Source organism: Rhea americana, unplaced genomic scaffold (genome assembly GCF_003343005.1).
Source record: "Rhea americana isolate MKP2758 unplaced genomic scaffold, rheAme1 scaffold_48, whole genome shotgun sequence".
In the NCBI taxonomy this organism is placed as follows: Eukaryota; Metazoa; Chordata; class Aves; order Rheiformes; family Rheidae; genus Rhea; species Rhea americana.
The window spans coordinates 4,778,735-4,806,155 of record NW_028186623.1 but is presented as its reverse complement, the minus strand read 5'-3'; the positions used below and the strand labels follow the sequence as shown (position 1 = coordinate 4,806,155).

Sequence of the window (27,421 nt, the reverse complement as noted above, 5' to 3'; positions counted from 1 at the left end):
TACCTAATTCATGAGACTAATTCAGTTGCTTCTTGGTGTTAAATATTGAATTGGTCAATTCCAAGATCTTGTCCCTTGCCCTCATGAATTTTTGTGCTGGGGGGGTGGGTGGGAAGGATGTTAGCTGACTGTTTCTTCCCACTTGTTGGCTATCTAAACCAGAGGCTGTGGTGAGCAGAAAACAGGTGATGCCTACAGTGATTAGTGAATGATAAGTGTTTCATGTGATGCAGGGGTTGGCTTTTGAATTTGGGTGAGGGAAGAGAAGTCTGTTTCAAAGTTTAAAAGCAGGGCTAGTCTTTGACAGTGAGGAACCCAARTTAGTTTTGAAGACTTTCTGTAGCATACTATGACATACGAAGACTAAGATTCTTAAACTTGCAAAGAGGTGTTACTACAGCAGATGTCACATGGTGACTTCAGAACAGGTGCAGGCTGTACAGGATGGGCATGCTGCATTTGATGGTGCAAATCTCTCCCATTACTGTTGTAATTCTTGGATATGGCTGGGGCTACAGTTGTTAGCGGTCTCTATGGTCTATATGTYTATAGCTGGAACATATAGCATTTGGGTTGGTTGTTCTATTGATCTCTTTCCTAGATAGCATCAAGCATGCCATGACTTAAAAATGAAACTTTTGCAACTTATTTCCTAGTTCCAGAACTTAGTGGATATGATAATATTGAGTAAGCTGACTGGATATGAAGTTGACAAACCTGAAAAAAGAAAGAGTTTCTGAAGGCGTTGCCTGTGGCATTACTGAGGGGTATGCTGGAGGCATAACACAGGTTAATTTCTGGAGCCTACAAAGGGAAGAAAAATTGCTTCTGTAAAAAAAGGTGAATACATTTCAGATCTGCAAAGTAAGAGGGATTAATGGGGTATAAATTCATTTAGATGTCAGCTTTGATTTGCAGTAAGTACATAGAGCCAACAAATACCACATGAAAACGGAGACTGTTTAAAAAAATCCCTAGCATATCACAGCAGTTCATCTTGCCAATTTTCTAATTAAATAAATGAAAGTTTACTGTACCCCTGGAGCTCTGCATGCTAGTCCCTATTTTTATTATTTATTTTATAGAGTTATAAAAGGTCCTGGAGAGTTTACCTAGACGAAAGCCATAGTGTGCTAAGAACTGTACAAAGACAATGAGAGACTCCTTGTGCCAAATTCTAAAAGAAATATTATTTATCCCCATACTAACTGTGCAGGGATGAATTGATGTGTTTGAAAATATATACAAAGGTGCTGCAGCAAAAATAACTRATCTTGGATTTTCTGGGACAGAATTTTGACCTGAAAACTATCCTATACCATTTCAGAGAAAACAAAGATTTTACTGTTTCCTAACTGAYCATTCTCTACTTGATCTTGACTTACAATTGATAGATTCTTCAAATATTGTAGGCTGAATTTTTTTCATACCTCTTTTCTTTGGAAGCACTGAYTATTAAATATCAGTATCTTAACTTACTTCAATGTGAAGTCTGAGGAACTGTARGATGTGGATACCATATTGATATATAACAAACTCCCTTGCAGAAAGGGTTGTAGGATTAACTACTGTTAGTTCTCYGTTACAAGTCATCAAGCAATCTAGTATATCCTGAAAAGAACTTGCTGTTTCTGCCAAAAGAAACCCAGACAAACAACAACAACAAAAAAACCAATTCTTTAGACTTAGTGGTTTTTATTTTCACTTTGTTGTGTATGATTTCTTGTGTTCTGAGTCTTTCTCCTTCACTGCTAGAGCACTTACTCCATAGAGGAGAGTAACTTTAATGTGTCTGTCCAGCAAGATCTTACTGCAACAAATATAGTTTATGGCTACTTCAATGCTGACAGAAATCTTTGGGTTACACTCAAGAGCTCAGACAGAAAAGAGGTTAGATTTACTTTTGTCSAGAATGTGACTTTCCAGTAGTCCAGCTGCATGACTTGGGAGCTCAGCGTTGACATTTTTCAGAAGATCAAGAAGCAAAGATGTTTTTATATGCTTGCTTTTATCACCACCTGTATAAAAACACAAGTACTTTTTTTTTTTTGAAACAATCATCTTACTATCTTTTTTTGAGCGAATAGTTTCACACACTGGAAAAAGGAGTTATGAAACATCTTTGGGAATGAAAATATTCTTTTTATTAGATCTTGCTTAGACTGGTTGCAGAATGCTCCTGGCAACTGAAAGCACCTTTTTTCTTAGCGATGTTGTTTGATTCTAATGATGAAAAGAAATTGACTTTCTGAATTTAACAATAATAGTGATAGTCTATCAAAGTGTAAAATCCCATATTTTGTCAGAATTGCATTTTTTTTGGCTAAAACATTTAAGATGTTTACCATGTAGAGGTGTTGTGAACTGTGGATTCAGAAGAATAATTCTGCATGCCATCAGGTCTCCCTCCTGCTTCAGAATCTYGATATCTGTGAGACCAGTATACACTAGTTAATGACTGCAAACAATTCCAGAGAGATCTGTGCTGCTTCCTGTTCTTGTTCTGTAAGCTACTCAGACTTTTCTACRTAGAACTTGGGCTAAATCATCAGTTTAAAATCAACTAATAGTCCTAAAAGGTGGCTTTGACTAAATGTCTAATTTTAGAAGCAGTTTAAAAATGCAGAAGTATATTGGAATCTCTCCAATCTGCTAGACAGGAAAATCTCTCTGGAGTGCAAATATTTAGTGGATCATACAATGAGTTTGCTGTTAAGGAAGCTTTGGGAATTGCTCACAGGGTGACAAGAGAACAATCAGGGCAGCTGAACTACCTGATGTACTCAGTACATGCTCTTAATTTCATTCTTTGCTGCACAGAGAAATTTTGTCCTCTGTGCCTCAGATAGTGTTTCAAATCAGGTTTTATTTTTGTTCATTTGTTTAAGCTTAGATGAATTTGAGGATTGTGCTCTACCCCACCTCATTGYATTGCTGAGAAAATAAATAGCTGCCTGCTTCATATAGAAGGTATTGRGAAAGACTGGTAAACCTTAAGGAATTGATCACACATGGCAATTCACCTGCTCCCAATAAAATTGCCTTTTCAATGCAAAGAGGAGGATATTCTGGTACAGATCAAGTAGCTGCTGACATTTCAAGTAGAATCCCTAGAGACCTCTTGACCCTAAGGATGGGAATAAGCTCAACTCTGAAGCTGCATGAAGACATCTGGGTAAGACATTTTTATTTCTGCCCTAGAAAAAGCAAGCAACCATGTAAGTATTCATTTTTACTTATGAATTTGGATAATGCCTGTAACTCGAGAGTATTAAGAACTTATCTGATCTGAAAATGCTCTTTTAACCTRAACTTTTCCTGTTTGTTTGCTTAGTTCCTAGAAGTGCTAAGGCTTTCTTCTGCTGATTCTTAGTTAGGAGAAAGTGACTGGCATTTTTTTTTTCAGAGAATCAGTATAATCCTTTCTCATTCTATACTGTAACTATAGTCTGATTTCCATGCCACCTCTTCCCTGTTTGTTCCATTTCAAAAACAAAAGAATGCCCCTGCACAGGAAATGTATCAGCATTAGTAAAGAATGATGGATCAATTGAGCTTCCTCTGACTAATCGGACCTACTTTCAGTCAAGAACAATAGGAGCTGGTCATCAGCCTCATGGTGTGTCCCTGGAATCTGGGAAGACTCTGTAACAGATGACAGGGGACTGTTGTTCTGCTCTATATCTCTTTCTCCTTCTAGTTTCATTTTCAGCTCTTCCAAATCTGGATGAAAGTCCTTTCCTAGGAAGGCTTCTGTTTCACTGCATTGTTTCATCAGGCTCTGCAAAATTAAAGTAAGTGCCTATTAAAAACAAAAAACGAAACACAAAGGATATTTTGCTTTTTAGCCAATACAGTGTAGTTCTGTGTGACCCTCTACTACCACTGTGGCATAAAGCTAGGCTTTGTATTTTACAAACTTCTAGCTTCTGTTCCCTAGCATTACTAAATTTGCTGAAAGGATGTTAAGAACCAAATGTAGAGACCTTCAGCAGGCTGTCACCTCACAAAATGAATTTCTCAGGCAGTACATGCTTTGTTTTGGAAGAGAATCTCATATGCCTACCTAACTAYATATAACATTGTATTACTAATCTCTACCTTCAAACCATTGTCCTCATATATGTTATGAATCTCATGGTACAAAACATAATCCATGTGTATCATGCATGTGATGCAGCATGTTCAACTCAAACTTCTGGAATTTGCTGTTTTCTAACCTGCAATAGGTCAAAATTACTTGAAGTATTCTTCTCTCTTCCTTTATTTCCCAGGAAGACTTTCAGTTGATCCTTCAGCCTTCTTACTTTCTGTTCTCTGAATTTCTGCAGTTCATTGGCTGTGATGTTAGCTTCATCCCCAGACTACAGACCATGTACAGGAGGGAAAAAAAAAATGTGTTCTGGAAAGGATGATACCTGGAGAACAGAGTTCTTTACATAATAACAGTAGCAATGCAAATTTTCTGAATAAAATGACTAGGCAATTTATTTTTGGTTTCACCTTTTCCTGGATATAGACTTCTAGGCTTCTGGCTATTTCCTTAAACTGTGACTCTCTCAATTGTAATAATTGGGCTGCTTGTATATATTCYAGCACTAAAAATATATATTCTGTGTTGTCTTTCAGGAGATGCGAAATGCCCCTCATATCATCATCAGTCGATAACTCCTGAAAGATAAAATGGCCATGTGAAATACAGCTTGGAGCATGATCATAATAATCAAACTCTTTTTTCTTACTTTATATGCAGCCCATTGAGAACAGGCAGTTTTAAGCATCAGAGGGTCCTGAAAATACCCTCAAGGGTGGTGGTAATATGCAAAAAAACAAAACAAAAAAAAACACCCACTGTGGAAACTAAGACCCTTAAAGAAATTTTAAATCTACATTGAGAAACAGATCTGAAGTGTCTGAACTCTAATCTAGGACCTATGTCATCCCAGGTTACAATTCTTTCTGTTATGAATTCAAACGTTGCGGATTACAGTATGTTATACTTTTTTTAAAAAAAAAAAAAAACCCAGAGTTAGCTCTGCCATTGCTATAAACAATCCTTAAAATAAATATATAAACTTCAAGGCTTTGTAACAAAATACTAGAGAAGTGCCAGATTCTGTATCAAACTACAAAGAATTTTACTTTCAAAGCAAGCTGTTCCAGGTTTATGCCTTCCATTTGGGACCTCGAGGCAGTCTTCTGGAGCCTGTAGCAGTCTTGTAGCATTGTGACTGTTTGCCGCAGGTGTCTCTGAGATAGGATGAAATAAGCCACAAGATTCCCTAATCCCTGTCCTTCAGCCTCCTGAATCACTTGCATTTCTTTGGCTTGCATCTGGGTAGAAAGCATTGCAAATTCTTTTAGATTAGCTTAACAAGTAGACTTGTGAAGGCTTTGAAATATCCCAACTTTTACTGCATGGTTTGAAGATAGAAGTTACAGAAAGATAAGAAATTAACTACCCTGAAGAATATTGTAATCCAATAATTGAAAAAGGCTTTAGAATTTTTCTCTAGTCATGCCCAGCTAGAGCTGGGGAATCCCTGCTGTATTGACTGACAGTATGACTCAAACAGTTGTGTACTGCATAAAACATTGTAGAACGTAAAATAACATGGCCAGAGATTTTACTGAAGTCTCATTGCTTTTAAGAGCTCTGTTAGCAAATGAAGAGTGATGCTTTAGTTCTTGTACCTTTTTTTCTGTCTGTGTTTGAAGTTCCAGTCTAAATTTTGCCTTTGTATTTCTGAGCTCAGCCTCTGACTCTTCCTGTAAACCAATAAGCAAATCCCCTTTCTGATGATGCTTCTGTAAAAAAGCCATTGCTCTTGCCACTTGCTGTTTCTCTCTAATTTGAGCAACCTCTTGAGCTACTACTTCACCAGCACTTTTGTAGTTTAAGCTGTTCAGGAATCTTGTCACATCCTCTGGGCAAGTCAGCCTCTGAAGCGGAAAAGCACAGTCATGTAAGCAAATCAGTGTTGTTTATGGAAACAAACTTGTTTTGTGCATTGGGTTTTATAACAAAAAGTACAGTATGTATGAGCCTACTGTAACAGCACTTTGGAGACTTTAAGTGCGGTGTAACTCAGCCTGTGCCCTGCAGGTACTGAAGGTCATCAGTCACTGAGGCTGGGCATCCCTGAGCTTCCAGGTTTTGTGAATCACCATGAGGCTCACGCAAGGAGAGGTGAGGCATGAAAAGAGCAAAAGGCCTCTACCTGCAGATTGTTGTAGAGATCCAGGACTCTGTACAGGCACACTTGCCTCAGAGCTTCCAGCCTCACTATTTTTACTGCTGAGACATGTAGCATTTGAATTAGAGAGTTTGGAGAAAGCTCAGCTTCTGAAGAATGTAGTTCCTAGTAAGCAAAAGAGGATAAAAGGTAAAGACTTTCAACAAGAACAAATAGCACCATGGTCATTAGAACTAGTGAAACCAGATTTCCTATGGACTTGTGGTAGGACATATGGGTCAGTTTGGACTAATCCTTCCCCCAAAGGTGTGGAAGCTCCAAGGGAAGCTTTTCTCATAGAGATCTTTCCTGAATTAGTGTTTTGGTACCTAATAAGACATGAAGTGATGCTGTTTCTTTCCTTCAGAGGGTATATGTAAGAATCTGGATTTTTCCTCTGCAGAGTTAGGTGAAATCAGATATTGGATTAAAAGAATTGTCATTCTCCTAGCTATAGAAACCTGCCCCCAACACAGATATATAAAATCTGGCTATAGAATAGATCTCTCCCATGTTAAAAACTGCCTGTATAAATAAGGTTTTCTTACAAATTGTATTTACTCACAACAGAAATAAGTTGTCTATAAACATCTTTCAAGCTTTCCCTATAATGTTTTCTTGTCAGGCAATAGCATGAAGTCTGTCTGTATGAGGAGTAGTAAGAAGTAGAACACCCCTGGTGATCTCTCAGACTGTGGAAATGGCAATGGAGTCTTCTACAAAGTGAAGGTGTGTAAAGGAGATGTTAATTCAAAGTATTTTAAGGCAAAATTGTTGGTAGAAAAGAGCTTTTCTACTTTCAAAGCCTTAACAATTGTCTGTTTGTGTCACTTTCCCAGCAAAACCCAGGACATACTAGAGGAAAAACAGCATGTTATAGTTCTACATGTATCTTAGGTTATAAAATCCTAGGATATTTAAGGAGCCTAGGATATCTAAATATCCTAGGATATTTAAGGAGTCAAGGCTGTTAGAGCAGCAAAGGATAAAAGAGGTTGTAAAGAAAAAAAACGTACATTCGTGCATGCAAACAAGAGAGGAAAAAAACTGAAGAAAAACGATATGCAGGCTTTCAAAAAAAAAAATGCAGTTTCATACTGGTAACATGATTAACTATTTTTTCTTGTGGAATGATAGTTTAACACTTATTGTTGTTATTCTTTAATAAAGAGTTTCTCAACCTGTACTGAGGCAGTAAAATACACAGCCCAATACAGGGAGACCTGGAGCATGCAAGAGTTCTGAGTGTAGCTTCTCTGAAAATACAGCTGCCTACATAATGCATGGAGCTAGCGTGTTCGTTTGTACYGTCCAGTCAAGATCACATTCATTCTTGCAAAGCAATGAGATAATAGTGGCAGGAGCAGCATAAATAAAATGCCTTCAACTCACTTCTTGTTCAGTGATGTTACAATCTGGGATTTGTAAGCCAGGATGACAAATTGACAAGTGCTGCAGAATTTCTTCCAGAAAATGTAGGCTCTCTTTGGGTGCTGCTAAATCCTGGTTGAGGCCTGAACATTTGATTTCTTCCAAATGTTTTTGATAGAGACGTTGCTCAGTGTGGTGGTGGTGCTCTGACAGTTCTTTCAGAAATGAGTCTKTCTTGCTGGTTGCTTCTGTTTCTTTACAGCTCTTCATCCCCTAAAAACATAGATATCCCAGCTGCAGCATCTTTATGCTCAGGAGCATTAAAGGAATAAGAATTATCCGTTACCCTGATTCCAAGATTAAAAATCATAGCCATAAATTAGACCTCCAAGTTCATTTAAGTAACATAAGTAGACACTGGAGCTACTGAAAATCAGGCTGCTGATTTTCATGCTTTAAACATTGAGAAAGGAAACTTCATTTTTCTGTTTTGCTTTTGCAATGGTCAGAACAGAAGATTCCTTTCTTCTTTAAGAAACTCCCTTTTGAATCAATTTGTTATTCTGATGTGATATGGGAAAATTGAAAACAACCTGAAAAGAAACAGAAAATTTTCTTTTCCTGTACTTCWACAGAGAACTTCAAGCTGACACAGTGCCAGCCTTACCAGATTTCCTTTCTGGTCTTCCTTTTTCTTAGTCTTGGAAGATTCATAGAAGTAACAGATTGAATTTATTTCTTCCATCATTAAGGACAGCTCCAGATGTGCCAGTTCACAAGCATGCTTCTCCAAGAGAAACCTACCACCAGATATACATGAGGCAGGACTAAAGAAGGATCATCATATTTTATACAATTATTACTATGAGGCATTTGTTAGAGGACAAACAGGGCTGTAACAGGTATGAGCCACCTGCAGAACTCGAATATAACCCTTTTTTKGGGGGGAAAAAAACCTACAAAGAATACTTTTCCTAAATAAAAATGCAGGGGCAATTAAACAGGGATTTCTCACCTTGTCTGGATTTCTTGTTTTATATGGCTGATCCTTGGTGAGTGTAAATTGGGCAGAACAGATGATACTATAGCAGCTGAAGCAGTTTTCTGATTTGCTTCAGTCATTAATGCCACTGAATGAGCAGCAGATGCTTTTAAAGTGCTTCTTGATGAGTAGCCTGTAGAAGGAACCAGGAAGAATCTTTACATTTACTTYGGAACTGTTAGTTTTTTTAGCTACTCTCACATCCTTTTGCACAGTTCATAGGGAAGTACTTTTTTTTTAATCCCTTAGCTATGCAGTATTCAGTACTACGAGTAGCAGTGTTCTTGGCTAGAAGGAAACCAAATGGCTTTTTAAAGGTCATTCATCAGTCTATTTTAGTTACATTTTCCCCAAAAGAGAGTATTTTATAGAATAGATGTATACTTAAAAAAAAAAAAAAAAAACAAAAAAACCCAAAACAAACAAACAAGCAAAACCCAGAAAGCTCTATGTATCTGCTTATCAGTTATTCCTATAAAGTTGTCTTAAAATGGATATGAAAACATTTATATTGCTTCCTAAGAAAGGAAATCTTATTTATGTAACTTATCTCTTTTCAACTGCAGATGAATTTTAACTAAGTAGGATCTTGCTGCATATCCAAACAGTCATTTCCAATATAGTGAGTCGGTCCTAAACAGGAATGACGGGACAAAACCCTAAGAGTATACCAGTCAATTACTCTTCTGCTGCAGGCAGGTAAATCAAGTGGTGCCTGCAGCTGATGCAGGAATTCTGTGGAAATTAATTTAAAGGAAAGGAGGTTGAAGGTTCATCTTGTAATTTTGGTTGTCTTCATWTGTGTTAGTAATCTAACTAGCTAGTCTACCGGGTTCAGAATAGAGCTTATGATTTATTTCCTCCAGCACATTCTTATACTGGAAATATTATGGTGATTATCCCTGCCCCTAGTTTTGCTGAAAATAGTCAAGATGCACAACTTAAAATACTGTTACTGAAATGAAAATCAATACTGGCTGAAGAAAGAAGAATGGCCTCTTAATTCTGTGTATTAATTACTTTAATGTGTTCTTGTTATTTAAATAATCTCTAATTAGTTCTAAAGTGCTGACAAATTTGTAGGCTTCTTGAGATGCTTTCCAAGTTTAGCTAAAATCAACAATGTTTTCTCAAGGGACCTAGAGGTGATTAAAAAAAATAGAAAAGTAGTAACAGTGTAGTACTATTACTTCATCCCTGATTCACTGAAGTATCTGATAGCAATTACAATGCTAAATGCTCAGAAGCAGATACCTTTTTTCTTATGTATGTGCATATTTCCTCTGACAGTATGCATACTGAATTCTTATTTATTGACTGCATATTTCTGTAAAGATAGCAGTCTGAGTTAGATCATCACTAGGTCTGTTAGTAATGAAGACGTTATGCATGAAGATCTTTGAAATGCTATTGATTTAGGCTCTGATCTTGCAGACAGTGGCCCTAGCAAAAACTATGGTTGCTCTGAATGTCCAACAGATGGAAAACGGGGGGTAAAAATTGTGTCATTCTTTTCTCACTGTCTTTCTTATAAATTTTAACTGCCTTTTAGCCTATAACTAAATATTCTAATGAAATTGCATTTATACATATAGGAACACCCTGAACGGGGAGGAGATGAATAGCTTTGCAAAACATGCATTAACTTTTGTGAGGTCTAGCGTAGAAGAGAATATCAGAATTACAAACGATTTTAGGAATGATCTCACCCTGCAGCAAATTTATACAAATGATAAAGAATTCATGCATTAAGTCCAAGGAGATTTTTAATACTTATAAAATTGAGCCCAGCCTTCATTTTCTCCTGTTTGATGGGTGCATCTCTTTCTAGCTCTTCAGAATTGAAAGTTTCCAACAAAGGCCAGAATAAAATAAGGTAACTGAMAGTACCTTTATCTTCTCTCTTACCTGGTGTCTCAGGTGGTATACTACTCTTGCTATTTTCCTCCAGCATATGAACCATAGACTTGAGTAGTGGGATCAGTTTTTGATGGATGAGCTTGCCTGTATCATATGAGAACCCAATWACACCATAAAACCTGGTTGTCTGATAGTTTTCAAAACACTGTCGTGACCCAGAGAAAAGCACCTGAAAAAAGAACAGATCATACAAAGGCCAATACATGCACCTTGCATTTAATGTATGTCATAAATATCATTGAAAAAGCATCCTGGCATTCTTTGCCTTCTCATGAAAACCCTATACTGCTGTTTCATAGCCATCCTATGAAAATCATCTGGTGACACAAGAAGATGCACCCACTGCACCAAGTTTGCCTCATTAGTTTAAAAGGCCTTTGCAGTGGTTATGGTCCCACAGCTCCCAACTCTGAGGTATGTGCACATCCTTCAAGACTGTAAGTTTTAAAAGAAATGATTTGAACTGCATTATTTGTGCTTAATGTCCTCAGTTTCTGTGGAATCCTTTTGTTAAGTGCTATATGTGGAATAAATGTGTTCTCTTCAACATTGTTGTCTAATAACCTTAGGTCATTCAGACTAATAAGCTGAAATTCACTCAAATACTGAGACTCGTGAGGACAGGACAGCAGGTGAGGAGGACAGAGAGAGCTCCCAGGGAGCTTTAAAGAAAGAATTTTGAAGAAAGGAAAAGAGGATGAGGAAAGTGCACTGATTTTAAACATTTTAATATAAGTGGTCCAAAATAGAATGTGGAAACTGTAAAAAGTAAGGATCAGATCCAGACTCAATTGAATTAATGGAAAAACTCACTGATCCTTTTGCAAAAAGATTGCCTATATCTCAATCTTTCTAAGCACATTTCTTAATCAAGACATTATAGGTGATCGGATGGGATTGAAAGGTCCCTTTAAGACAGTGGGACTTATGATCCTCTGTTACTCAAGCATTTTTGAAAAATCACTTTAGCATCTAGGAAAAAAAGTGATCACAGGAATTTCAGAATATCTAGTACTTGTTTCTTCCCCAGAAAATACAGAACTTTAGGTGTCCAAGTGTTTAAAATCTGCTGCAAATTGACAAATAGAGAATTTTTCTAACTCTGCTGTCAAAAATTTGCATTTTGAAGTGAAATTTTATTTCATTCCCAAGTTTCAAAGTCTTTGATCATATACGTATTTCATAAATTAACTTTTGCAATTTTCATTTAAGTTTTGTATAATTTTACACCACTGTTATTTCTTTTGGCAGTGTTCTTGGACAGGGTTTATTCTTAGAACGTACCGACTGCTTATGCTTTTGTAGTAAAATAAGTAACGTGACTGCTTTTTATTTGTCTTAAGGTGAAATAAGTACCTTTGCCTGCTGAGTCTGGATAGTTGACAAGTCCCTCACATATTCCAGTTTGGTATATGCGGTCTCCACGCTGGCTTGTTGTTTCAGTATACATTCCTGAAACTCAGAGGTTAGGGCAAGTATGACCTGGAAGAAACAATATGAAATATACTAATAAACATACTTCCAGTGAATTGAAAATCCTGGCTACCATTTTCCTTTTTGTGCACAAATCTAGTAAGACATTAGCTACAGAGCTGTTGTAACTCTTATATCGCACTAGTGCCTGTGTAGCCATTAAAGAATGATCACAGAAATTGCAGAGGATGCAGAGAAGGTCGATAAAAAACATGTAAGAGATCTAAAAGGACTGATGTAAGAGAAATACTAGAGGAAATAAATACGGCAGGTTGACCACAGGATGCAATTAGTCTGCATATGTCTAAAAGGTATARAGATCAAATAGATTGTGAATAGACAGGCTAAGGTTGAGGGGAGAAGCTTCCTGATAATGTATTTCAATAGAGTGTGCCTGGTATCATATATACATATATATGTTCCGTCAACAGAAAACTTTGTGGTTACTTCAGCCAGTATTGCACTGGGTCAAGACACAAATAGATGCAATCTCTGTAGTACTAGGTGGCACTTAATTGGAGAAGCCCTGACAATGTTTTCAAAGGCCACATATGTATTTATCCATGTGGAAGACTTAAAGAGGATGTAGGCTTTTCTTAGCATTCCTTGCCAAATGAATAGTGCAGGAAGAGAAATTCACTTGCACAAACACCTTATCTAGATCACACCTGGATCCTGCCCTACAGAGAATATGTATTGCTTTCTGGGAGAGCAGTGCCTCATGATCTCCTAGATCTATTCCAGCTTTAACAGGTATGATTTTATGTGATAGKTTTCATTTATATTCTGACAGTGACTGCTCAACTCCTGTTCCACTGAGGAAAATAAAAGAAAACATAGCATTTTTGCCAGGTCTTCTCTCTAACATCTTTCTTTAAGGAAAACCTTCTGTAGATTGAGGCTAGTGAGTCCAGCGTAGCAGTGACCTCACCTTTTTGAGCTTCAGGGTTGTTACTGTCTCAGTGTTCAAGTAGTGCCTCCCCTGCTTTTCTTTCTCTGTCATCTGCATTTGTATTCGGTCTTCTTGCAGTTGCATTTTTTTAATGAACTGCATCAGTTTTTCCAATGCATTTCTGATCTCCATCAGAACCTGTATTTCCTGTTCTTTTTCATCTCTGTCAACTATGAAGAGCAAATATTAGCAGTAGCTCCCAAACGATAACTGAATGGAAATTCAGAGCAGATTAGAAATAATAATTATGTGAGGAGTCTCATATGGTTGCAAGGTCCCAGATTAAGTTTAAAATTTTATGTTCARCTGATTCTGCAGTCTTTTACAAAAAGCAGTAGGTCTTCCAGATGTGCTTGACTACATCTCCCTTCTCCATCTTTTAGAACAGCCCAAATGATCACCCAGACCCTACATCTGTATTGTCCTGCTTCAGGAGGACGTAGGTAGTCTGCAAGGCTGGTGCTGACTTGGCAAAGGGAGTGAACATTACAGAAAATTACGTATACCCCTGACTCCCTCTTTTCTGTTTGAAACTAACCCGTTATACCTTTGGGTAGGAAGGGTAGTTCAGTGCCCAGCTGGCTGCTGAAATATTTTGAGGTTCTTCTCTCAGCTTCCTGCAGAGAGGMCTGTTCAAGAAAATGGCACATTTTCTCAGTGTGTTTCACTTTTTCCTTGTACTTTATCTGTAGGAAGTGGAGGAGGAGGAAAGGGAGTTTTAGATAGCTCATTGGTCATTTGTTGCAATGTTACTTTCTCTGACAGGAAAGAGCAAGAGATTGTCTAATTTAGCCACGGCTTTTTCCTAGCCTTTTCATTTTCGTGTGTGTGATTTTGTGTGATTGCAGTTGCCATTTCTGATACTATTATGAATTGTTGTGCTGTCCTTGTTGGGTATAGACACATTCTGAGTTTGAACTGGTAGTTCAAACCAGTTCAACTCAGTTAGGAGACAAGAGACTAAAACGATTCCTTATGCTGGGAATGGTTGCACTGGAGTTGCAACACCTCTGTTTACATTTGGGTTTGCACCACATTGGTGGGAGAAGTGACCTAGATTCAGAAATCCACCATTGTGGGTGTGGCATCAGTAACSTGTGTTGAATAAACGTGGGCAAGCCTGTTTTAAGGATGTTTTAAAGACCTCTAGTAAAGCCAATTGCAAACAGAATGCACCACACCTTTTGTGCTTTTCCTTTTTTTGCAGCTTCAAGGACGTGGAGAAACAGAGAGTTTAGCTCTTTAAGAAGCTCTTCTTCCTTCTTTTTTCTGCATTGCCAGTATGCTTGCCTCAAATTTATTTCCTTTTCTAGAAGATCCAGCTGAAATGCAATGACAGACATAACTCAGATTTGCAAGGCTGTGAAGAAAGATTATGAACTTCATGGAAGCTAGTGATGAAATCTTAATTCAGTGCTTCCTACAGTATGTATGCAACTTTGCTGCCACAGGGAAGTGAATGCTTTGCAGTTGTAAGTCTATACCTGTCTGCAATTTAGACACTTAATCTCCAAATTTATAATGTCATATGTATTTTGGGGGTGGCTGAAGAATGTGAAATAAAAGGTACAAAGAAGAGAAGAAGAAGATACAAAGGAGAGAAAAAGGATAATTAAAAGGGGAGGTGAGTACAATGTACAATGTACAATGTTCATCTCCTGCTACTAGAAAACATTATTTGTGGGGCTTTGAGAGAGATGAAATCACCTATCAGTAGCAGAAAATCAGCACAGAACTTCCCAAAGCTGTCAAACCTGTAAGTAATGCTGGTTACTAGAGCTATAATTACCAGATCTGGATCTGTTGTTCTCGGTAAAGCTCCTAAGGACTGAACGGTAGGAATTACATTGTGTGTCCAGGGATTGGTTTGAGCACCTATAACAGGCCCAATTTCACCTGTAATAGGACTTATGGTTCTGGCACCGATAGTGATAGGGACAAGGCCTGTGGATAAAGAAAAATTAAGTACAATCCTTAGAATTTTGATCATTGGAATAAAACTATTCCAGCTGCAATCCTAGTGACCAACTTTTATTAAAATTTAATACTGTTGTTTTGAAATTTCTTAGTGAAATAGATTTCCCTGAGCTGTAAATGCCCCGTACTAAGAGCAGAGTTTAGGATCAAGGAGCTGCAGACCTGCCTTTCAGACAGCCTCTATTTGCAGCCCTTTCAGATTTCTGAGAACTTCACAGTAATTCTCTGAAGAGTACACTAGATTTTTGAATGGCTAGAAGCCACCATATGACTTGGTCTCATTCTCGCTCTCAGTATTAACTTGATGTTGCTTGTTCTGAATGTACACATCATGCAAATTTGGATTTTCTATTTAGTGTTGAAGTAATACATGATATATTTTGGTAAGGCATTCTCCTGGTTCTGAAAGTAACACAAATACTGGGGAGGGTGCAGCAGCCTCTGCGCCTCTATTGTTTACATCCTCTGATCCAATTTCCTGCTCTACCTTTTCCATCTGCGTCTTCCATGGTTCCTGCGAGTGGGGAAGGCTGCCTAGTGGTCCAGTCACAGTCTATTCCCAGAACTGGCACCATCAAACTGGACCCACTAGGATCTGGGATTTTCATTCCAAACACTGCAGGGATCCACATCTCTGTGCCAGGATATTTGATCATCCCTAGTTTGTTCAAAAAAATAAGATGAGAAACACAAAATGTTAAATTTAAAAGTTTCCTGATGGAAATAACTGTTTTCATTTTTAGAGRTAGATAAATGCATGTTATTTCTGGAACAGCTTCCAATATCACCTGGCTCAGTTCATCGTAAGATTTAAGACATCATAAGATTTAAGATTAAGACTGGTTATTTTGACAAAAACTTTCCTAAAAGATATGAACTGATGTTTGGGACAAACCCTTTGATGCAAATGGATGTATTTCAGTAGCCCTCTGCAACATTTGCTCCTTAAAACCATTGTTTTATACCTACCCAGTTTACTGCCATTAGTCTTGACATTTGAAGCTATTTCTTGTTTTTTCTCCAGGCTTTGTAARCAATGCATTGCATGATAAAACATAATTGTGAAAGTCTTCTTCATATTTCCTATTGAAGCCTTTAGTGCTGCTAATCTGTCTGCTGCTAAATAGGCATCTTCCAGAACTGACTCTTTATACCGCTCCAGAGCGTTCACCACGTGGGTCTGGGAAACAAGCCAGTCAGCTTCCAACGCTGCTCTGTAACTTCCAGCGTGGGGTAGCACCTTGTCTTGCTCAAGGTGAGCTCCGTGAACCCGAGCGGTTTTCCCGCTCAGCGGTTCAGTGAAGGAATCTCCGAGAAGCATTAGGTTTCCAGAAGGACCAATAAGTCCACCTACAGGTATAACCTTTCCTGTAGTCAAAGCATAGGAAAAAGGTCAGAACATGACTTAGTAATCAGTCGTCATTGTCCAGTCCTTATCCATTCAGATAAAGCCACAATGATTGATTACTTCAGGGGAAGCAGAAATAGGTCTAACTGAATACGTGGAAAAAAAAAACTTTTACAAAGCTGATTATAAAATAATTTGTTTCACAATGTGTTTTAAGTAAGTTTCCCAATTTCTGCTTTAAAAAAGATTAAGGTCCTCATAGATTTTTCTGAATATAGTCTGTCTTCTAATGTGAATTATAAAGAATGTAGGTGTGTGAAAATGCTTTCTATAACTCTAGAATGTCTAACCCCCAAGTCTCTAAATAAAGTATTTCATGCTACTTTTATTATTTTAATAGAGTAATTGGATTACCTCTTGGAGTCAGATCGCTGTTGATAATTTGTGTCATAGTTAATGATATGGCACCTCAAATGTTTCTCTGGATAGTTTTGTTGACCTTTAAAGTGATAAATCCTAGATTAAATTTCTAAAAAGCGGAAAGACCTCTGTCTGCCGAAGCTGAGTTGCGCAGCTGTTCCACAGCCGGCTCAAAAGCACCAGGCAAACCGCACTCCCTAGCGGCAGGGTAAGCGCACAGTGCATGCCACCTTTACTGAAGCGTGGAGAGCACCCACTTACCACTGCTGTTATCCAAACCGACTCCRAGTATTGGGACAATCTTGCCTCTCTCTGGCTCAATCATGGGTCCGCCAATCTCCAGAGGTGTCACTGTGCCAGTCAGGGGGTTCAGGTATGTCCCACCCACAGACAGCTTTTGCCCAGTGTGAGGATGGACTGTAACCGCAAGCACTGGCACTTCTATTTCCGTCACTGGATCTAGCATGAGTCCTCCCAGGTGAAACATTTTTTCAGGACGTAGGACTGGAAGTTTTGTCTTCACAGGTAAACCAGTGTTGGGACAAACTGGGTAAGGAATGTAGGGAAATATGGGCACTTCAGACTTACGAAGCTCACCTAGGTGTTAAAATGGAAGAAATTTGACAAGGTTATGAGAACTAATTCTAACAGCAAGGAGGCATTACAGTTCAGAATGGAGCATGCGGCGCTTTCAGGGAAGGCTGATAGGAAGGGTTTATTTTATTCAGGTCCAGAATTACATGAGTGAATGGAAGCTCTCTGCCAGCAGTGTTTTTTTCCAAATTTATTTTTTGCTTTGATCACTCCCTTAAAGTGTCAAGTTTCTTAGTATATACTAGCTTTTATGGTTTTAATGAACAGAGGGGCTGAAATCAGTAAGGAACAAGGAATATTTCAATGCTTCCTTGCACACAAGTCTAATACAGCTTACTCACAGCAAAGGTGAGCAGAAATTTCTTACTGTACAATGCTAAGGAGTAGCTAGGCACAGATTTTCTTTAGTTTTAGTTTTTTGTTATGTGAAAAATACATATAAGTAAAACAAGTTGCATTTTTTTTGGTGTTTTTTTCTTTGCTGGTACCCCCACTATAACTACACTCTGTATATAGACAATTGGATCAATTAATTATTGYATTGTGGCTCTTACCTGAAGCAGAATCAACAGTACAGACCAACCTCGATCTGATGGGATCATAACCGATGTTACCAGCTATAGGAAGTACCTTTCCAGTCTCGGGATGCAGAAAATGATTGACAGGTACAGGCCCAGGGCAGTGATTGCTCAGTAGCAGGGTAYACTGTGTGTTGGGTGTTAGTAATTCAGTAGTAGGATCCATGTAGACAACRTTAGGTGCTTTGCTCGTGCCATTTGAGTCTAAAGGAAGTGCACAAGAGAGGGGGAAAAAAAAAGAAACTTATCCTGTAGGCCTTCTGGATCTCCACCATGGGATTGTGAGGGGTTTTGTTAGTTTATCTATAGTTACATGTAAGGTCAAGAAACAATAAAGAAACCGATCTTCTTATTGCCTTTTGCAGATGTTCTCTGCAGGGAAAAATATACAATATTCCTGGCACACTGGTGTTCAATTCTCTCTCTACTCTTTCTGGATGAGTCTTGTAAGAGTAAAAAGATTGACATTTCAGGAATGTGCTTTCAGGATTTGAGATCTCATTGCCTGAGTCTGCAGTGTTCATTTAAACATCCAAGGTCAGTTTGTTTTTTTTTTTTTTTAACTGTACTTTTTAAAAGGGTAAAAACAAGAGGTTTCTCAGTGTTAGGGTACCTACTGCATTTTATCATACGAAAATACGTGTAGCAATATTAGAAAGCAAACACATGCATAGGAACAAATTAACTGAACTTATTGATATTCAGCTAGAGAATAGTTTAGTTCCYTTCTGTTGCTAGGGGATGATCAGCAAGTACCCTGCTAGCAGTTTCCATGCTATCAAAGATGCTGATGAAAACAAATCTGATATTCTTCCTAAGAAATAAGGCATAAGAAAGTTCTACTGATGACTTTGCTTTTATAACAACCTCTTAATTCATGAGGTGCTAGTGGGAACTCAATGAGGACACTGTTTTCAAAGTGTAGTCTCTTTTCATTTCACAACTGGTTCTTTTGTGAACTGGTTATTTACAAAGGGCATCAGAACCAGTAGATCGCAACTGTCTGCCTACACTTCTGTACACACTAACATCATTTTGAAGTGAATTTATGGAAGTTTTAGTTACCCACTAGCTCCTGCTTGATAAGAATCCTGGTTTTAGCTTTGTTAAGAAGGTAAGCTCCCATTCCTTCACGCAGCACTCCCCATGCTTTGAGGCGGTGGCTTTCCTTTGTTATTATGCTTGTCATCTTGCTGCTTGCAGTTTCTATCTGGGCTAACAAGCTGGAATTCAAGGCATAAATACAGTTACCATGCATTTGAAAATAGGGTAAAATAATTTCAAGGGAGCCACAGAAAAAGCTTTGATAGACATGCAACCCATCTCTGCACTTCAGCACTTAAGAGAGCTTGTTATGTGTTTGCTTTGGCTAATGCAGTGAAAAGGCTGCTTACCTTTCTCTCTCTCTTTTTCTTTTCTGTTTGGTTAATCATACCATACTGAATCTGACAGTAATAAGAACATGGCTGTCAACGCGGCTCGCATGCTAGCTGTAACTAGTGTGATATCCCAGAAACAAATCATTTAGTAGTATAAGAAAGGATCCTCAAAACATTGTTGTCCCTTGGATTTTATGGGAGCCTCTTGAGAGTTTTTGGCTCTGTTTGAGATTTTCTAGGCTTGCTTTATATGAAAGTAAAAATTATGATCTGCTTGTCACATCAATAACCCAGCTACGTGTGTTGCTATCCACTACACAATGCAATCACTCACCACAAATGCTTTCTAGTTAGGAAAAAGAAAGTTGCAGCACAACTTTGCTGTGCAAGTATTACCTTGGATAGTCCAGTGGAGACCATATTGTTTGGTTTCCTCTACAGGCCACTTTATTTGCCAGCATCTCTACCAATCTCACTGCCTCACGTAGGACAGAATTGAATGTGACATAATGCTCTTCCTGGCATTTCAGATCACAGCGTAGTAAGTGCATTTGTCTGTTCACACTTTCCTCGTATTCAGCAGCCAGCTGTTTCCTGTGTTGCATCTCTTCTTCTGCCTGGGTGGAATATAAAAAGCAAACACCTCTTTTTTGTTTTACCCAAATGTAAACACAGATTGCTTTACTGTGCTTTACTAAAATGACAAAAGCTAAAAATTTAAAATACTGTGATATAATCATTTGAACTTGAGCATTCATACGCTAACAACCCTAATATCCTAAATTGCAATTTTGTAGCATGAAAGTGACCAGCATGAAGGATCTGAATAATCTAATAATTTAAAGTATCTTTTTAATCAATGTGATGTAGAACTCTTAACCTATCCTTAAGAAAAACTTAGCTTTTGCAGCTCCTTACTGTGTAACGTGCATTTTTCAAAATGTGAGGAATGGTGTATTTTGGTTTATAATACAGGAAATAATTTAATTCTTAGAACTTTTGTAGCAGTGTAGAGAAGTACATCATCTCTGAAGAGGGATAAGAAATTGCAACGTGTTCCTACAGACAATTGCATGCTATTTTCAAAACTGAAACCTCTGCTACTGGAGCAGAGAAACAAGATGGGTTGCATCAGACACAGATCAGAAAAGAAAAATGAATAATCTTTCTGAGATATGTTTCTGTGTAAGTGCTAAGCAGGGCCAACAACTTTAAATGCTTTAAAGGTCTAGTCTGTTGCTCACAGACATTACAAAATGTTATTTGCTTTGCAGTCTATGAAAATATGAAATGTCTAAAATTGCAAAAGAAAGATTTTTACATGACCATGCCTGAAATTATGAAAAGAGAGTGCAGAGGATTTCATTTACACATGGAATAACAAATGATGCCAAACTGAGCTTTACCTGCTGCTTTGCTTTTAAGTAACTCTCAATCATTGTGCTCTCATATATCTCAGTCTCTTCYGGAATTCTCAGTGTCATTATCCAAATTTCTTTCAGTGAAGATATTTCACTTGTAAGCTTGCGATACATAGTTTTCACCTGAGGTCCAAAAAGATGTAAAATGACAAAATTATGACTGCAAGAGTTGATTTGAACATAGTGAATTCTCTCTACAAAACAGAGGTCGTCTTGTGTAACTAAAAAACATACCGGTGTCTAAGTTTTCAGTACAAAACACACTAACGCTAGCTTTCTTCAGACTAGGATACAATGATTTCACTTGGGCTAGTCATCTGTTATACTGCATGCTGTAGTAACAGCTCCCTCTACTGTCCTTCAAAACACAAAGAAAGATGAATCTTGCATATAGATTTAACCTAGTTACTATAGGGCTGTGAAATGTTATCCCATTGGTTTCAGCTGTGACATTATTATGAAATTCAAATAGCATAATGAAGYTCCATATCTATGAGCTGGACACTCATTTGTGGCTAGTTCTCCTCAACTTAATCTGCAGTTCTCAAGCTTTTGATCAGGAAATGCATATTATTTTCATTTTACAGATGAAAARCTGAGGCTAAGAGATGAGGTCACTTGCCAAAATAGTGTAAGTTCAGCGCAGAACTGTAGGAAAACCAAAATGTTCTGACTTAAGGCCACCACTGCTCCCACTGTATTATATGGTATAAACAATATACTTAAGTATATGTTCACATATTTATTTGTGTATCACAGGCTAAAAAGATGAAAGTTGAAATAAAGTACATAATAGTCAAAGGCTAGTGGAATAGGGGGGGAACAAGCAGTGCTACGTGTTTTAGGTTCTTTCTACATATATATGGATAGGCTTAAAACACAGTTTACCTCCTCTTTGAAATGACCCAATTTGGCTGTCACTGATAGAGACTGTCTCAGCAGAAGTTCAAAGAAAACATTGGTACTGAATGACTCAAGGTCTATCAGTTCTTCAGGTTCCCAAATATCACCTCTTTTTAGGACGAAGGCTGAAACATTGATATTTGTTTATTAGAATTTTGCCATTTGAGAGTGGTTTTTTGAAGGAATGTAAATCACTCTGAATCTAGCAGCCATTGCACGTGAGTAGAGAGAGGATTCTGGCTGCATTATATGCAAGCGCCCTAGAGACAGGTAGACCAGCTGTTGTTTAGCCTTTCTATTATCTGACCTGTTGTTTCACCAGTGCCGCAAGAGTCAGCATCCAGACTACCTTTGTTCTGCAGCCGGGGATGACGTTTTTTACTGGAAAAGACTGTTGATATATTGGAGGAATAACTGTCAAGATTATATTTCAATTGCTGCCTTCGAAATGGGGGGCAGGTGATGCCTTTCTGAGACCAGCTAAGTCGCTGACAAAGAAGCTGCAAAACACAACAAAATTAAACGAGTAATTTTCTCTTATTTTGATATATGTATTACATGATTCACATGTTATTCGCTCAATATGCAGGATGCATCATCACCTGTTAGCCAAAGACGCTGAGGGTCTGTCCCATGTTTTCTAACTATATTATTAAACTGATCTGYTCTAAGAGAGAAGCGTTATTAATCCTAACAGATCGGGCCAAAACCAGTGGGAAGGAAATACGGTTATCTGTTGTTTGGATCTGCTAGATGAATAAATCACATTTTCTCTCATTAATTCAGTATTCTAGTTGCAGAAAAAGCCTCTTGATTTCAGGACACACTTGAAACATTAAGGAACGGCTGTTGGGGGGGATGTACAGTCTGAAGGACCATCCTACTCATTTACTGTGAAACAGCAAATCTGATCTGAGATGTGTTGCGGTCATTGGGACTTTTGTCTGAATAAGGAGTGCAAAACTGAACATCATATGAATGGTCACTGGAGAAAGGTATTCGTTATTGACAATTCTTTATAATAACTTTCCAGGATTCATCTCTGTCTCCTCTATTTTGAGACAGGTGCRTGTAGATTATAAAGAAAAAAAATTGCCCTCTCATTGATTCTTCCTGTAGAGATGTGAATTGTGGAGAATTTTATTGTAGTTGATCTAATGAACTAGAAAATAAGAAGGAAAAACATGCATCTATTGAGTGCCTCTAAGTGGACTACATATCAGATAGCCATATCAGAGCTTCAAAGGAGCTGGTTCAATCCATAGGGATGAATTTTACCGCATGTATAAAACAGGAGGTTGAATCCCAGTTGATTCTAATTTTCAACTATATAGGTGGTACCTAAGGGAACAGATGACTTGTGGGTTCACTGTGCAAAATCTTGTCCTGAGAAAAGAGATTTTGCGTAACTATTACTTACGGTCAATAGCAGGCAGGTAATAAGGAATATGAGAAGTCCCACGATTAATCCAGTGACAGCTGTCCAGTCAGGTTTCAGTWGGAGGGCTTGTTTTTTTGCAATGCCCACCTGTACAACATATCTGGGAGTTGTGGGGAAGAACGGACCCTCTTCATAACACTGTCCACCAAGCGGCATGACCTTAACATACTTAATGAAATAAGCATAAATAGAAATGCTGTCATACGTGATTGTGTGTGCTATTTTAAACATGATGTGTTATTTTGTTTGTTACACTGAGTCAGAACTTTGCTGCAGCTGCACCTTTTTGCACCCATATGTGACACACGCACACAAATGCACGTGCTTACTGCTGTACTCACTAATTCAACACGAAAAGATGCTCACTATTACTTTTAACATTTCCTTCAATTCCAAGCCATTGTATGGAACATGAAATGCTCCACTGAGAGGGACATCAGAAATGTAAACATAGGATTCCTTCATACAAACCATTTTTTTGTGCTGATTGCTACTCAGTTGTAACACATAGGTACCAGGGTGCTGGAACCGGAAAAGGAAGAGGAGGAAGTCTGAGGAGGCCTCTCTGATTTCCTCTGCAAGGCTCCRGAAGTCTCCCCAGTCAAATTCAGCATTTGTGTTGTATAGATTGTTCCTACACGGAAAAGTAGAAAAGTCAGTTCTTGCTATCGTATTTTCTTTTTTTGTTTGAATAGGCTCATAATTACAATGGAGCTTTAGACATAGTTGCCACTCAGGGTTCATCTGTAATCTGTACCACTAAATAAGTGAGATTGGTGTGAGGTTAGGTGCTGGACCTCTAATTGTCCACGTGGCTGCACTGCTAATGTACCGCTGCTCTGATTTGCTCTGCTTCAGCTGACTCTGAAACATGGCTCTCCCCCGAAACTGTCCTGTAGCAGGAATTAACTCCAGGCAGTATGGATGTTTAACAGTGAAGACATAGTCACTGGGACCCCTTGCAGCTGTTTAAACCCCACAGATGTCAACATGGAGAACACGTAGTTTTTGTTAACAGCTACATGTTCCTTGGGTTACTTGTATGCTTTCAAACTGGATGAATTGCCAGAAATTAAATCAAAATAGCCTGTATAGAAAGACACCCAYAAAACCAACCAACCGAAGCAGCAAAATCAGCGCTCTTAAGGCTTTCAGTGCAGAAGAAAGTGCTTGTTTCCATTTGGGTTAGATTACCAAATCTAAACCTTAGCTTCAAAGAGATTCTAAACCTTAATGATTATAGAAAAGGGAAAAGAAGTTAAGATCAATTAAAGAGACTATACGGCCTAAGTCAGTGAGACGTTAACAAACTGTGTGAGTGCAGATTCATCTTTCTGTGAGTCAGAAACAGCATCAGTTGGGCACCAGGAACAGTATAGACTTGTTTGTTTTAAAAGACTTGTATTTAAAGCTGGATGATGCTTTTCTAATGACTTAGATGCTGTTTTCTACTGTGCTACCGTGTCGCTTGTGACAAAAAGACACTAAAGCACATTTAATATTATGAGATTTCCATTCATCTTATTAATTTTTTTCCTTCTAATTCTACTTTGGGAAAAGTGAAAACTTCAGCACTATTCTCTGTTGCTTAAGAAAACGTGCATTAGCTATGGTCTTCGACCTTCGGCATTTGTACTTACACATCGTAAATTGGATAATGCTCCTTGGAGACAATGAACATGATGGTAACATTAGCGTCAATGCATGTGGTAGGATTTAAGATGCCAGTAAATATTAATTTTGATGTTGAGTTTGAAGGTCTCAAGTTTTGTACCCAGGAAAACCTGGCTTCTTCATGGCCAGACTTAACTGTAAAAGCACAGATCTCATTAGGTTTAGATCATTACTGATCATTTTCTGTCTACAGAAATGCTGCAGGATACAGTGTTTCCTGTTCCTTTTTATGACTAAGCCTTATAGATGCAAATCTGATTTCCAGAGTAAGGTTTATGGTCAAGGCTGCACATAAACATGCCACTGGCATTTGTCTGACGTTGGATAATTGTGCTTTATGCTATCATCTCATTTTGTAACAGCTCTGCTGAAATACATCTGGTAAAGGAGCGACACTACGTGCAAAAATAGCAGGCTTCATAAGGGAGCTGTTCCCTTWCTTTTTATCAGATTTGACCCAAAGGATCAAAAGGGCTACCCTCCAGGGGAGGTACAAGTGGAGCTAATAAAGAAGTGATTTGAAATGGCCAAAGCTAGGGAGAGGACGGCATAGATTAGAACTGAGGAATGGAGCAAAGCTGTAGACCAGGATTATTAAGCTCTGGCAGCTGCTCCTGGGCTCTGTCCTCCTCACACACCCATGGATGTTAGGAGGCTGTGTGCCAGGTCATGTACACGTGCAGGTGGAGGCATTCAGCAGCTGCTTACAAAGCTGCTCCCCGTTGTCCCTGGCAAAAGGCTGGGGGCCAGACAGGGACAGCCTGTTGACTCTCAGGTAGTGAGCTACCAAGCTGTGAGTGCAGCAGCTCTGATTCCTAGTCCAGGAATATCAAAGCTTTTTCTTTGACTTTAGTATGAACAGCATCTTTGAAGATGGTGAGTTCTGTGCACTTTTGCTATTGTTCATTTAGTTCAGCACTGGAGATGGCTGATGTGAAGAAGCACACAGAAAATCTTTGTGAAAGTGTGTATGAATGGTTACTGAGTAGCTTTWTGTGAGATCTTACCTGGAGGTGTTGCTGAAGAAGGCTTATTGCTGTGAAGAAATGAAGCCTCATTTAGCATGATGAAATTGTAAAGGAGTTGTGGATCTGGATTATACACTCCTAAAAATCCTTTTCCTAAAGTGATATAAAAAGTACTGGTTAGTACTGTTTTCTTCTTCCTTTTTTTAATTGTATTGGGCTTTGCTTTCCTTCTACGTTGTAGAGGATTGGCTCACCAAGTTCCCATGTAAACCTTACAAAAACTAAAATGGAACTGCATGCTTTTTGCTGTGTTTCTCTTATTCCACGGCAGTAATCTAAAATGCTTGGGCTTTATTCAAAGGCTTTAGGGTTTGTTTGGTGTTGCAAGACCTGTTCCTTAAGTAGTAACTGGTTTAACTTGGCTGAAATCAATGAGAACTGTGCAGAGGTACTATGGGCAAATGTTTCCATCCTATTTCTCTTGCTASTTTTTCACGTGGTAGTACAAATGGTGCATTTGGCTCATTGGTCTAGAATATTGAAAAAATGTTTAGCTACTTTCAGTTCTACTTGGTAAAATCCCATTAAAATATGAAGCACCAGGGAAAATCTGCACAGATGAAGTATCTGAGAAGGCAGTCCTTTGACATGTGAAGATGTTCTTCATCTCTGTTAATCATAATTTAAAAAATGAGAGTGGCAGGGAATCTCTGAATAGCTGTCCTTTCCTGGAATATCAGAAATATGCAGATCTCAAATGAATGTTCAGAGGATGAATGGGATGAATTTTGCACCAAGTGTTGAGTTTGTATTGCTTCATGCTTATCTGGATATAAGCATCAGACTGTTCATGTTACAAACAACAAGGATAGGTTTGTTGTTTATAAAAGCCATTTAATACCCAGTTAATACTGTACCTCTTGTTATTCTATCCCTTACCAGTTGTTTTTACTATGTACACTGAATGAGATTTGCTTTGCTCTGAAGTGCAGGCATCTTTTGAAGGGAAAGCCAATCTTAGCAGAACTGTTCTTAATTCCTTCAGGAAAACAGCAATCTAATAGAAAGAGATCAGAAAACTCTTACTGTGGGTTGTTGTGGGCTTTTTTTCCCCCCTCCACCRCACAGTTGCAATGTAATGCCAAGTACAAAAATATGCTATGCATTTGATAGTGTCTGGGGTTCTTCTGTTTGTTTCTTTCCTTTTGTACTCTTCTTAAGAAGAATGAGGGTATTCTTTGGTTAAAAGATGACTAAAGAATTAGAATTTGAGTGTAAATTGGTAGACTGTTTTTTTTTTTTTAAAAAAAAAAGGCAGTCGTTTACCTTGCTCCCGTTTCTATAAGTGATAAAAAGCTGAGCCTTTTTCTCTGCACAAGTGAACCGCAGAATATCTTTTTGTTGTCTTCTGCACTGAGAATGACACACGCTCTCCAGACTGTCAGCTTGACAAATGCACAGGCCAAGAACCTTGTCATAGCCTTCATAGTCTCCAGGGATAGTACAAACCTGCATGAGGAAAAAGGGAAYAAAAGAGCAACTCAGGAGACAAGTAATAACCAAGTGTTTGTTAAGTGAGGAGGAAACCTTGGGCTTCCTATTTCAGGCTGAAGAGGGGCAGCATAATATGAGGCAAAACCTCTTGTGAAAATGCTAATAACACTTGGCTCTCAAAATACCTATTCCTACTGAAATAGGTATTGAAATAGGGAGTGTGTGTGTGT

General features: G+C 38.2%; 1 protein-coding gene across 1 annotated transcript in view; it reads right to left on the bottom strand.

Moving 5' to 3' along the window:
* LOC146589159 (uncharacterized) overlaps positions 1–27,421 on the bottom strand; it is a 29,515-nt gene that overhangs the window by 681 nt on the left and 1,413 nt on the right. Inside the window, exons 4-26 of the mRNA XM_085316744.1 lie at positions 27,024–27,249; positions 26,637–26,754; positions 25,737–25,850; positions 24,696–24,864; positions 23,527–23,689; positions 23,035–23,223; positions 21,922–22,114; positions 21,600–21,739; positions 20,697–20,834; positions 19,687–19,907; positions 18,977–19,134; positions 17,888–18,115; positions 17,001–17,336; positions 15,941–16,339; positions 15,459–15,629; positions 14,784–14,938; positions 14,176–14,316; positions 13,542–13,680; positions 12,974–13,164; positions 11,926–12,051; positions 10,558–10,738; positions 1,480–1,631; positions 718–804 (exon numbers count right to left, since the gene is read on the bottom strand). Coding sequence (XP_085172870.1) covers positions 718–804; positions 1,480–1,631; positions 10,558–10,738; positions 11,926–12,051; positions 12,974–13,164; positions 13,542–13,680; positions 14,176–14,316; positions 14,784–14,938; positions 15,459–15,629; positions 15,941–16,339; positions 17,001–17,336; positions 17,888–18,115; positions 18,977–19,134; positions 19,687–19,907; positions 20,697–20,834; positions 21,600–21,739; positions 21,922–22,114; positions 23,035–23,223; positions 23,527–23,689; positions 24,696–24,864; positions 25,737–25,850; positions 26,637–26,754; positions 27,024–27,249 — 4,135 coding nt within the window. The remainder of the gene's footprint in view (positions 1–717; positions 805–1,479; positions 1,632–10,557; positions 10,739–11,925; positions 12,052–12,973; positions 13,165–13,541; positions 13,681–14,175; positions 14,317–14,783; positions 14,939–15,458; positions 15,630–15,940; positions 16,340–17,000; positions 17,337–17,887; positions 18,116–18,976; positions 19,135–19,686; positions 19,908–20,696; positions 20,835–21,599; positions 21,740–21,921; positions 22,115–23,034; positions 23,224–23,526; positions 23,690–24,695; positions 24,865–25,736; positions 25,851–26,636; positions 26,755–27,023; positions 27,250–27,421) is intronic.